Raw genomic sequence first — 13019 nt, 5'->3', positions numbered from 1 at the left:
ACCTTGTTGTAAACTGGGGGGCAAAATTGATTGAAATGTTTTTCACAGTTGACTTTTTTAGACAATGAACACTGATGACTTTGAAATATTGTAAATCTTTTAACATTAAGAGCATGCCTGGTCATGGCCCAGCTTTTAGAAGACAGCTTATTTTGTGAAGAATTCATACAACAATGTCCAGCAGCTGTTGAAGTTCTTAACCTAGTAGCCCAGGAATGTAGTGCTGGTGAGTACCTGAACTTGCCTTACCACCCTGTTTTATTGAATTTTCTCAGCACATTTGCAATTTGATAATGGTATGTTAAGTGTTTTCATACACACACATCAAAACAGCCGAGCTGTAAGGACAACACCTGTCACAACTCACGTGCATCACAGACCTAGAAATGTAAATAAAAAGCTTTTAATCTACACCAGTTAGGAAATCAGCATTTTTCAATTAACTTTAGGACCATGTCAGAGTGTTTTCTTTTCTTCATTCCTATTGATTTGTTGCCTTTATTTACCTATTAGAACTATAATATTTAGGAGCTGTCCTTAGGGCTGGCATGTACATTTTGACTGTTGTCATTGGCTACATTTGAATTCACAGTCAAGAGTTTGCACTAACATCCATCCTTGCATGTGTGTGTGTGAGTGTGTGTGTGAGTGTGTGTGTGAGTGTGTGTGTGTGTGTGTGTGTATGGAAAAGTCCAAACAAATACCAAAATTGAGAGACTAGTATAATGAACCTTCAGGGTTCCATTATCCAGTTTCAACAGTTGTCAACTCATAACTGATCCTGTTTTATCTGTGCTGCAACCCCTGGAATTATTTTTAATCCTAGATATTATTTTATTCATAAGTATTTTAGTTTACGTCTCTGAAAAATAAAGAATCTTAAATAACTACAACACCATTATCACCTGTCTAAATTATTAACAGTAATTTTTAAATATTATTAAGTATCTAAGCTGGGCATGGCAGCATGTGCCTGTAATCCCAGCTACTTGGGAAGCTGAGGCAGGAGGATCGCTTGAGCCCAGGCGTTTGAGTGCAGCCTGGGCAACATAGTGAGACCCTGTCTCTAAAAATATGTGTATATACATATCTAGTCAGTGTTTAACTTCCTAATTTTCCCATAAAGATCATCCTTGTTTTTACATTTATTTATTTGAATGAGGATCCAAATAAAGTTTACAAATTGTTACTTTGTTGCTGTGTCTTTTTAATCTATTTTAAAATATAGATTCCTCTTAGTCTTTTTTTTTTTTTTTTGCCTTACAATTTGTTTGTGGAAGGTTTCCCAGTCTGGATTTTGATGACTGTATCCCTGTGGTGTCATTTACCATGTTCATTTGCCGTTTTGTTTCCTGTAAATTGGTAGTTGGCCTGGTTAAATGAAAATTTATCTTTTGTCCCCAAGGATATAACTGGACCCTAAGTGAAATTGTTCACAATTCAATTAACATTCCTCCAATGCTAACATTTTCACAAACTACATGTTAGAAATGGACAGCTTTAAATCCCTTAGTGCTTGTAGGTTCATCCTCTTTTTTTTTTTTTTTTTTTTTTTGGTCTTTTAAAAAATCTGTATTACTTTTTCTCATGCCGTTTATTTTGTCAGTAACTCTCTAATACCTTTTCTGTTTGTAGTTTTTGTTACTCTTTCACATTGTGCTCATTTCTGTTGTTTTCTTTTTATTTTTAAATTTGTCTGTATCCGTTTTACTTCTCACATCTCTTTCTTTTGATAAGGGTAGTGCCTTGGATTCAGCAGAAGCTCCAGCTGGGAGATCCAGGAACCATTAATAAACCTCAGAGAGATCCTAAGAATAGAGAACAAGAACAGAAGCAAGGGGTGTGCTAGGCTTCAAGGGTGAAATTACTTGTGACTTCGTTTTGTACTCTTAGTAGGTCCTTAGTTCACTGCCTCTGACTTTTTTTATATTGTTGGCTTAGATTGCATTCGAAGACATATTTTGACTGATTATAGCAGCATATAACATGCTGAATTAATCACTTGCTTTTCTATGGGACTGTTTCTGGGTATCCTCTTATATATTTTATAGAATAAAGAGGTCTTAATTGTGAAATTTACATTGATACTTAATGCATAAGGTAGGATTTGTAATAATTTAGAGCAGTGGTCTCACATGGTTTTGATCATAGTCCACCTAACCTATTTTTCCTAGTGGAAAACCACTTTGTGGTAACAAAGAGTTGCAAAGAAATGTATGGGAAGTGCTTGTTAATTACTACAAAAGAGAAGACTATGAGCTTATGCGTATTGATTTGTATTCTAAATAGTATCCTCTGTAAAGTTTAAGAATCCTTGGGCCGGGCGCGGTGGCTCATGCCTGTAATCCTAGCACTTTGGGAGGCCGAGGCAGGCAGATCATGAGGTCAGGAGATGGAGACCATCCTGGCTAACACGGTGAAACCCCGTCTCCACTAAAAATACAAAAAATTAGCCAGGCGTGGTGGCGGGCGCCTGTAGTCTCAGCTACTCTGGAGGCTGAGGCAGGAGAATGGCGTGAACCCGGGAGGTGGAGCTTGCAGTGAGCCGAGATCATGCCACTGCACTCCAGCCTGGGCAACAGAGCGAGACTCCATCTCAAAAAAAAAAAAAAGAATCCTTAATAACTCACTTATTAGGTTACCAGAAATGGTTCTGACATTTGAAGTAAATGGCAAAGTTTACTGACTCCTGTGTCAGTTAGTGATAAAAACCAAAGGGAAAAACCTACATTCCGGGTTACTTTGCAGAACAGTGGTAGATTCTTAGGCCTACAAGGGAGGCATAGACTATACTCAGGAGAAAAGCTGTTTAATAAATAAGATTCAAGGTGAGGAGTAGGTAGAAAAGACAGAGTTATTTGATTTTCATTTTTTAAGGTATTAAAATTTTTTACTTTATATATGAAAATGTCATGAAATTTATAAGCAATAATGTATTGATACTCAAATTTTTAAAAATTTTTAAATTTTAAAATATTTAATCAACTTCTATTATTTTTCCTCTTCTGGGATGAATTAAGTGGCAAACTTGGCCATTCTAATATTTACTCACTGATAGCCAAATTTTATAGCGTCTCTATCTAAAGAAGACAGTACCAGATTCCATTTGATCTAGGGAGATAGCACTACAAAACTTTTTTCCTTGAAAAAATATTCCTGAAGGCCGGACGTGGTGGCTCACGCCTGTAATCCCAGCACTTTGGGAGGCCAAGGTGGGCAGATCACTTGAGGTTAGCAGTTTGAGAACAGCCTGGCCAACATGGTGAAGCCCTGTCTCTACTCAGAATACAAAAATTAGCCAGATATGGTGGGGTGTGCCTGTAATCCCAGCTACTTGGGAGGCTGAGGCATAAGAATCAGTTGAACCCAGGAGGTGGAGGTTGCCATGAGCTGAGATCGTGCCACTGCACTCCAGCCTGGGCGACAGAGCAAGACTCTGTCTAAAAAGAAGAAAGAAAGAAAAAAAGAAATATTCCTGAGACGTTAACTGGATCCCTTGGTTGAAACAGCAGAGGAAGCAGATTTTTGAACCTGAAGAAAAGGCACATAGAAACCAAAAAAGTTCTCAACATTATTTTACCCCCTTGCAGAAGCTAGAATCTCCCAGTTTCAGCTGTTTCCTCTTCTCCCAGCTTCCTAATATACTTACTCCCTGAGCCAGATATTCTCCAACTTTGGAAGTTCCTCAGAACTCCTGGGAAGCATGATTACAAAGTCAGAATTGTAAGTAGAGGGTGGTCCCAGACAGCAGGCTACCGGAACCATCAGACCTCACTGGAAGAAACAGGGCTCCAAGATTCACCCTGACCCTCCTTACTTTTACCTACCCTTCTCCTGAGCTTTCCTGGCTTCTACACTGAGCAATCCCTCAGCTGAGATCCAGGCTTAGCAGCTACTTCTTTAAAAATATCCCACTCCCCAGCTTCATGAATGCACCAAATTGATAACCAAAGTCATTCCTTACTCTGGAATCAGCTCTCCTTCCCGAGTTCCCTGTTTTACTTAATATTCAGACTAATTTTGTTTTTGCTTTTGTTTTTGTTTTTTGAGACAGGGTTTCGCTCTGTCACCCAGGCTGGAGTGCAGTGTTGCGATCAAGGCTCACTGCAGCCACAACCTTCTGGGCTCAGGCAATCCTCTTGCTTTAGCCTCCTGAGTAGCTGGGACCACAGGTGCACATCACCATGCCCGGCTAATTTTTTGTTTGTTTTTAAAAGACAGAGTCTCACTCTGTTGCCCAGGCTGGAGTGCAGTGGCACGATCTTAGCTCACTACAATCTCTGCCTCCCAGGTTCAGATGATTCTCCTGCCTCAGCCTACCGACTAGCTAGGAATACAGGTGCCTGCCACCACACGTGGATAATTTTTGCATTTTTAGTAGAGACAGGGTTTTACCATGTTGGACAGGCTGTTCTCAAACTCCTGACCTCAAGTGATCCGCCCACTTCAACCTCCCAAAGTGCTGGGATTACAGGTATGAGCCACCACACCCAGTGTAATTTTTTTAATTATTAGAAAAATGAGGGCCAGGTGCTGTGGCTCACGCCTGTAATTTCAGCACTTTGAGAGGCTGAGGTGGGTGGATTACCTGAGGTCAGGGGTTCCAGACCAGCCTGTCCAACATGGTGAAACCCCATCTCTACTTAAAATACAAAAATTAGGCCAGGTGCAATGGCTCACGCCTGTAATCTCAGCACTTTGGGAGGCCAAGGCAGGCGGATCATGAGGTCAGGAGTTCAAGACTGCCTGGCCAAGATAGTGAAACCCCGTCTCTACTAAAAATACAAAAATTAGCCGGGTGTGGTGGCACGCACCTGTAGTCCCAGCTACTCAGGTGGCTGAGGCAGAAGAATCACTTGAACCCAGGAGGCAGAGGTTGCAGTGAGCCGAGATCACACCACTGCACTCCAGCCTGGGTGACACAGTGAGACTCCGTCTCAAAAAAAAAAAAAAAAAAGAAAAATCAGCCGAGCATGGGGGCGAGTGCCTGTAATCCCAGCTACTCAGGAGGCTGAGGCAGGAGAATCGCTTGAACCCAGGAGGCGGAGGTTGTAGTGAGCCGAGATCATGCTGTTGCACTCCAGCCTGGTCGACAGAGCGAGACTCCATCTCAAAAAAAAAAAAAAAAGAAAAGAAAAAGAAAAACAAGAGACAGCGTCTCCCTATGTTGCCTCTGGGCTCAAGTGATCTTCCCTCCTTAGCCTCCCAAAGTGCTAGGATTACAGGCATGAGAAACCGCTCCAGGTTAGTTTTGATGCCCAGATACTGAGTCAAGTAAAATGCCTCTTCTTTGTCCCTTCACATCCAATCACTTGCCATATCCAGTTCTTCCTTTAAAATGCTCCTGAGGCTAGGCACAGTGGCTCACATCTGTAATCCCAGCACTTTGAGAGGCCAAGGCAGGCGGAATGCTTGAGCCCAAAAGTTTGAGACCAGCCTGGGCAAAATGGAGGAAACTCCCTATCTACAAAAAAGCCAGGCATGGTGGTAGATACTTGTAGTCCCAGCTACTCGGGAGGCTGAGGTGGGAAGATCACCTGAGTCCAGGAAGTCAGGGCTGCAGTGAGCTGTGATTGCACCACTGCCCTCCAGCCTGAGAGACAGAGTGAGACCCTGTCTCAATAAAATAAAATAAAATGCTCCTGAAATTTATCCCTTTCCTGCCCGTTTTCACTACCAACACTTTAAAACAGGTGCTTTTTTTTAATTGTAATTTTTATATCCTGGGCAACATAGCAAGACCCTGTCTCTACAAAAAATACAAAAAATTAGCCAAGTGTGGTGGCTCACGCCTGTGGTCCCACCTGCTTGGGAGGCTGAGGTGGGAGGATCACTTGAGCCTGGGAAGCAAAGGTTGCAGTGAGCTGAGATTGCGCCATTGCACTCCAGCCTGGGCAACAGAGCGAGAGACCTTGTCTCAAAAAAATAAAAATTTGTAGAGACGGGGTCTCACTATGTCTCCCAGGCTGGTCTCAAACTCCTGGGCTTAAGCAGTCCTCCTGCCTCAGCCTCCCGAAGTGCTGGAATTACAGGCATGCACCACCATGCAGGGCCAAGGCAGGTGCTTCTTATCTCTTGTTTATTTATTTAGAGACAGAGTCTCACTCTGTCACCCAGGCTGGAATGCAGTGGCATGATCTCAGCTCACTGCAACCTCTGCCTCCTGGGTTCAAGCGATTATCATGCCTCACCCTCCCGAGTAGCTGGGATTACAAGCATGTGCCACCATGCCTGGCTAATTTTTGTATTTTTTGTAGACATGGTGGTTTGCTGTGTTGGCCAGGCTGGTTTTGAACTTCTGGCCTCAAGTGATCTGTCTGCCTCAGCCTCCCAAAGTGCTGGGATTACAGGCATGAGCCACCGCACCTGGCTTTCTTAAGATCTAACTTAATGATATTTTCATTAAGCCTTTCTGGATGCTCGAATGAAGTCACTGCTCATTCACCTGTGCCTCTGCTTGTACCTTGTATTACATAATCACATACTGCAGCCCAGCACTGTGCTCTTTACTGTGTGTGTGTGCCTGTGTGTGGTCTGCGTGTGTGTGCATCTTATTTTCCCTCCATAGTAGGGGCTTTGGCTCATATATCTTTGTGTTCTCCAACACTTCGCAGTGTGCCTTGCTCATAGCAGGTGCTCCATAGATATTAGATTTTTAAAAATTAATTTAGGTGATAAGAATAATAGTCTTCATTTATTAGATGATGAGAATAACAACACATTTATTGAATGCCTGTGCTAGGGACCTAGCCAAGGGCTTTACTTAAGTTATTTCATCACATCTTCACAACAGCCCTGTGAGACACAGGTGCTGTTGTTACCCAGTATTGCAAGTGAGATGATAAATACTGAGTACTGGGGCCAGATTCTGAATCCAGAAGTTGGACTGCACCAGAGGCTAAGCACTTGCCCTCATTGTTGTGATGCTGGGCTACGTATGGAAGACAAAGATGTCTCGGGGTATTTGTTGTTTTATAAGAATTTCAGGCTGGGCGCGGTGGCTCAAGCCTGTAATCCCAGCACTTTGGGAGGCCGAGGCAGGCGGATCACCTGAGGTCAGGAGTTCGAGACCAGCCTGGCCAACATGGTGAAACCCTGTCTCTACTAAAAATACAAAAATTAACCGGGCGCGGTGGCATGTGCCTGTAATCCCAGCTACTCGGGAGGCTAAGGCAGGAGAATCTCTTGAACCCGGGAGGCAGAGGTTGCAGTAAGCCAGGACCGCGCCACTGCACTCCAGCCTGGGCAACAGAACGAAACTCTGTCTCAAAAAAAAAAAAAAAATTCAATGAGCTCTATAAGTGCATTTTATTGTTTTGATGCTGCTCCAAAAGAGTCAGCACCCACTTGGGAGTTGCGGGAGTTGTTTTCACAGATTCAACATGTGCCCTCTACAGGAGAGCGACTTGCAGTTGTGGAGGTACAGTGTGAACGGCTGAGGATGCTCTACCGGGACTGTGCTCGGCCCCCACCGCCTCCTTTGCAGGCTGACCGAAGACAGGTGAGCCCTCTGCGGTGCTTCGCACCTCCTGCAGCCGCCACACACATCACTGAGTAAGGCCAGCAGCAAGTTAAGGACATTTAGAATAAGTGTTTGCAAAGCCGTTTGGAGGTGCATTCTTTTGCAGTGACATGCCCTCTTTGCGGTGCCATGCTCTCATCTTTGAATGTCAGAGCAAATTGAGCTGACATTCTGAATATTGGAAAATTATAGCAGGGGAGCGAAACTTCGTAATTTATAAATAGCTTCTTTGTGCTGTCAATAACAAAAAGAAAGCTTTTTTTTTAAAGTTTAGAGATACAATCAGTTTCATAACAGAGAACATAAGTGAGTAATTAAAAAACAAAAGTGGGCTGGGCATGGTGGCTCACGCCTGTAATCCCAACATTTTGAGAGGCCAAGCTGGGCAGATCACATGAGGCCGGAAGTTTGAGACCAGCCTGGCCAACATGTTGGAACCCATCTCTACTAAAAATACTAAAATTAGCTGGGCATGGTGGTGCACATCAGTAATCCCAGCTACTTGGGAGGCTGAGGCAGGAGAATCACTTCAACCTGGGAGGTAGAGGTTGCAGTAAGCTGAGATTGTGCCACTGCACTCCAGCCTGGGTGACAGAGCAAGACTCTGTCCAAAAAAAAAAGAGGGGCAAAATGTTAAAAATTGGTACATCTATTAATGTTCTTAGCAGCATTATTCACAATAGCCAAAAAGTGGAAACTGCAAATGTACATCAACTGATGAATAAATAAAATATGCAATAGCCATGTAATGGAATATCATTTGTTCATAAAAAGGAATGAGGTATTGATATATGCTACAACATGAATGAACTTGAAATTACAGTAAGTGAAAGAAGCCAGACACAAAAGACCACATCTTATATAAATTCCATTTATATGAAATGTCTAGTGCAGGTAATTCCATAGACATAGAAAATAGATTAGTGATTGCCAGGAGCTGTGGGGGCAAAGGAGAGTTAAGGGAAGAGAGGAACAGGGATTGACTACTAAAGGGTATGGAATTTCCTTCAGTAGGGACAAAAATGTTCTAAAATTAGATCACGATAATGGTTGCACAACTCTGTGAATATATTAAAAACCATTGACTTACCCCATAAATATATACACCTACCATGTACCCATAAATATTAAAAATCAAAACAAAACATTGACTTATACACTTCAAATGGGTGAATTGTGTGTTATATGAATTTTTTTTTTTTTTTTTTTTTGAAATGGAGTCTCGCTCTGTCACCCAGGCTGGAGTGCAGTGGCCTAATCTTAGCTCACTGCAACCTCCACCTCCCGGGTTCAACTGATTCTCCTACCTCAGCCTCCTGAGTAGCTGGGATTCTGCAGCCTGGATGACAGAATGAGACTGTCTCAAAAAAAAATAATAATAATAATAAATTTTTTAAAAGTTGCTTTTATCTGATAGAGAAGCTTGAGATTTTTATGATTAGAATGATTAAAAATAAAACTGAGAAAGCAAGACAACTAACCTTTAAAAAAAGAAAAAGGAAGTGTCACCATGGTTCCCCTGCTTAGCCTTGAGCTGAATATTAAGTCATGCGTTTATAAATTGTACTAAAATTTGTTCAGTAACTACATGGGGGCTATAAGAGGATGGGGACCAGACCTTGGAATTGATGATAATGGAAGATAAATAGTGTCTTAAAGGGATAGTAAAAATTTTATTTGGAAAAAAGATACACTTTTTAAAAAATATATGTGCCTGGCTGGGCATGGCGGCTCACGCCTATAATCCTAGCACTTTGGAAGGCCAAGACAGACAGATAGCTTGAGCCCAGGAGTTTGAGATCAGCCTGGGCAACATAGCAAGATCCCATCTTTACAAAAATTAGCTGGGTGTGGTGATGCACACCTGTAGTCCCAGCTACTGGGGAGGCTGAAGCAAGAGGACCACTTGAGCCCAGGAGCTTGAGGCTGCAGCGAGCTATGATTGCACCACTGCACTCCAGTGTGGGTGATAGGAGTGAGACTCTGTCTCTAAATAAATAAATGTGTGTGTGTGTGTGTGTGTGTATGTGTGTGTGTGTGTGTGTATGCCTATATTTTAATACCATCAGATAAAATTTTTTTCTTCTTTGAGAGAGTAAAGGGATTGTGTTTGCAGTTCTACTGAATATGGGTTTTTCTCCCTGATGCAGCCCAAAGAGATTACTTGGAGCCCCTCGCGAGTGTTTCCGCCTGTTCGAGCCTGCATGTTCTCATCTCACCTTACCTCAGTCACCTTCCTGGCTGACCCCAGCGCTGGGGGAGGCCTGCCCCGGGGCACTTTTATCTATGCCACTTCACCACTGCCAGTTCAGGTGAGACATCACATGACACACTGTCTTTTGCATCTTCAGATTTGAAAGAAAAAGCAGGTCTCAGGCCCAGGTTTAGCCCTCTGATTGCTGCTCTCTTCTGGTGTCTCTTCAGGCCCCGTCTTTTTACTGGGAAATTGAAATCGTTTCCTATGGAGACACCGATGATGACACCGGACCCATAGTTTCCTTTGGCTTCACTACAGAAGCAGAGAAGCGAGATGGGGCTTGGACTAATCCAGTGGGCACTTGTCTTTTCCATAAGTAAGTAAAAGAAGTAGCTCAGTGTGACAGAGAGCAGTAGCCTCCCACAAGGTGTGTATAGGTGTTCAGGAAGTCAAAACAGAGTTCTGTCTTCAAGTGAGTTTGGGGAAAGGAGAGCATTATTTTTCCTTTCTGGAGATTTCCAGTGCACATTAGTAAGATTCCTTCCTAGTTGACCTGTAATTTTTTAAAAATCTGTTTATTTTGCAAATTCTATAACCCTTTATTCTAGGAATACAGTTTGGGAAATATTGGTGTGGGTATTTTAATACTAAAGTGATATTATAATAATCTCACAATGCTGACCACCCCCCCTCCACTTCACCACTTCCCTGTTTGTATGTTGGCCAGTGAGGCTTATCTTTCTTGTCTTTGACCTCCCTTCTTTGTATTTTTCATAGCAACGGCCGAGCCGTGCACTATAATGGCTCCAGTTTGTTACAGTGGAAGAGCGTTCGCTTAGACGTGACTCTCTCCCCCGGTGAGTGCAGTGGGAGCTTTTCCACCCTGTGTGATTCTGTTGGTCTCAGGTTTGGGTCTAAACAGGTTAAAGTTGAATAAATTTAGCAATTGGAAATGGGCAGTTTGTCATTTAGCAAAAACCAAACACGTCCTTGCTGCCCCCTAGTTTACACCAAACCCCTCACTTTATGAGCCCTCGCCATTAGAGCCTCCATTTGGTAACTCCAGAGTTACGTGTACTTTTGTGCCTTCGTCATTAGATAATTCAGAGATTTTGCTTCTATCTGAAGTTTAGTCTTTCATTAATGAGCAGATAAATAGCTTCAAAAAAAGAGAACTCCACCTCTAGCTGTGAGGCACTGGAGAAGTGCCTTATTGGGCCAGGCACAGTGGCTCACGCCTATAATTCCAGCATTTGGGGAGGCTGAGGCAAGAGGATCACTTGAGCCCAGGAGTTCAAGACCACCCTGGGCAACATGGCGAAACCCCATCACTACAAAAAATACAAAAATTAGTGGTGGCGCATGCCTGTGGTCCCAGCTACTCGAGAGGCTGAGGCAGGAAAATCACTTGAACCCAGAAGGTTGAGGCTGCAGTGAGTTGTGATCATACCACTACACTCCAGCCTGGGTGACAGAGTGAGACCCTATCTCAAAAAACAGAGAGAGAGAGAAATGCCTTATTGGTAGATACAGCCTATAAACATCTGGTCAAGCTTTGACAAATATTCTGCCTCTATGTTTCAGTCACATAGACAGTCAACTCAATAAAGAACCCTTTCCTCCTTCTTTTTAGTCTCCATGTAAATAACTAGATCTGTATAGTAGTTGAATTAGGATTGGCCCTACGTACTCCAGCTATAGCAAAAAAACAGAACTGTCCTGCTGACATTCGAAGCAGCCGAATATGTTGGTTACTTATTTTTAGACAATGCATCTTAGGCTTCATCTATAATAGAACTTAAATTGAGATACATAGTAAACAATCTGCGATGATGAGATGGGGAATATGAAGTCACTCCAATAGGTAGCCTCTTGTAGCTGCCTGGAGGTTACTTTTGCCATCACTTGTCCTTAAGGGGGCTGCTTGTTAAATTACACTTTTCCTGGGAGCACAGTGCGGTTTTTTTGTGTTTTTTGTTTGTTTGTTTGTTTGTTTGTTCTTTTGAAATGGAGTCTTGCTCTGTCACTCAGGCTGGAGTGCAGTGGTGCAATCTCAACTCACTGCAACCTCCGCCTCCTGGGCTCAAGCAATTCTCTTGCCATAGCCTCCCAAATAGCTGGGATTACAGGTGCCTGCCACCATGCCCAGCTAATTTTTGTATTTTAGTAGAGATGAGGTTTCACCATGTTGGCCAGGCTGGTCTCAAACTTCTGATCTCAAGTAATCTCCCTGCCTAAGCCTCCCAAAGTGCTGGGCTCTCAGGTGTGAGCCACCACACCCGGCCCCTGGCAGCATAGTGTTTTTACTCAAGCCAAGTCATATTATGACTTGGAAATCATTTCAGGGCAAAGTAAAAATTTTTCTCTTACTTCACAAAGCAGAACTCAGACATCTCAGCAGAGTACTTACCTAAGTGCTTTCAGCACAAAAGGGTGTGTGTCAGGGGGTGGGTGGTAGGCTGGGGGAGCGTTTTCAGTGTTTTTATTTCCTTGTTGCTGTATTTGTTGTTTTATCAGTTGTGGTTTTTGAGAACATTTAGGACTGGACTATGGGCACACAGACTACCCTCTTTCTAGAGAAATGTGTCTGCAAAGGAATAGGAATTAGAACCCAATCTGTCTAACATAATCTCAACCCCTCTACCAATACGTGGGCTTCCATTCATCAACAGATACTTGCTGAGCATCTCCTACCTGCTAGACCCTCTTCTGGCTCCTGGGGATGCCGTGGCGAACAATGACAAGTCCCCAGCCACTGGGAAGCTCCCATTCCTGTGGTACCTAAGCCATAGGAGACTCTGTGATCAAAACAGAACCTTAGAACTTCATGCACTTACTGGAGAGTTTACAAAAGATAAATTATAAGGCCACACGTGCTAGCAGCTTGCTTGAGGCAGCTGATGTAAGAGTGCCAATGCGATTGACAGGCTCCTCTTGGTTCTGTAAGTCCTACCCCAGTGTCCAGTCATCTTATCAGATAACAGCCTGGATTCTGTTGGTTATCTTCACTTTTTGCAAAATGCCTTAAATGCTTATAAGTAGGAAACATAATGGAATTTAGTGGTCTATCTTTAGCTTACATTGTAGGTGAAGTTTAAAATTATATATGTATTTTTTTTCTTTTTTATTTTTTTTGAGACTGGGTCTCACTCTGTCACCCAGGCTAGAGTGCAGTGGTGCAATCACAGCTCACTGCAGCCTTGACCCCCTGAGCTCAAGTGACCCTCCCACCTCAGCCTCCTGAGTAACTGGGACCATAGGCACACACTACCATGCCTGACTAATTTCTGTATTTTTTGT

The 13019-nt window shown here is 43.0% G+C and overlaps 1 protein-coding gene across 7 annotated transcripts in view; it reads left to right on the top strand.

Moving 5' to 3' along the window:
- Positions 1-13019, top strand: part of HECTD4 (HECT domain E3 ubiquitin protein ligase 4) — a 222188-nt gene that overhangs the window by 155352 nt on the left and 53817 nt on the right. For all 7 annotated transcript variants that reach the window (XR_010108967.1, XM_034934555.3, XM_034934553.3 and 4 more), the window contains 5 exons: positions 111-226; positions 7398-7501; positions 9673-9834; positions 9947-10095; positions 10497-10576. Coding sequence is in view for 6 of the 7 variants with exons in the window: in XM_034934555.3 (XP_034790446.1) it covers positions 111-226; positions 7398-7501; positions 9673-9834; positions 9947-10095; positions 10497-10576 (611 nt within the window). In the remaining variant the exon portion in view is untranslated. The remainder of the gene's footprint in view (positions 1-110; positions 227-7397; positions 7502-9672; positions 9835-9946; positions 10096-10496; positions 10577-13019) is intronic.

The sequence above is a fragment of the Pan paniscus genome, chromosome 10, assembly GCF_029289425.2.
Source record: "Pan paniscus chromosome 10, NHGRI_mPanPan1-v2.0_pri, whole genome shotgun sequence".
Taxonomy (NCBI): domain Eukaryota; kingdom Metazoa; phylum Chordata; class Mammalia; order Primates; family Hominidae; genus Pan; species Pan paniscus.
Note: the sequence above shows the minus strand (reverse complement) of the source record. Positions and strands in the feature narration are given on the sequence as shown.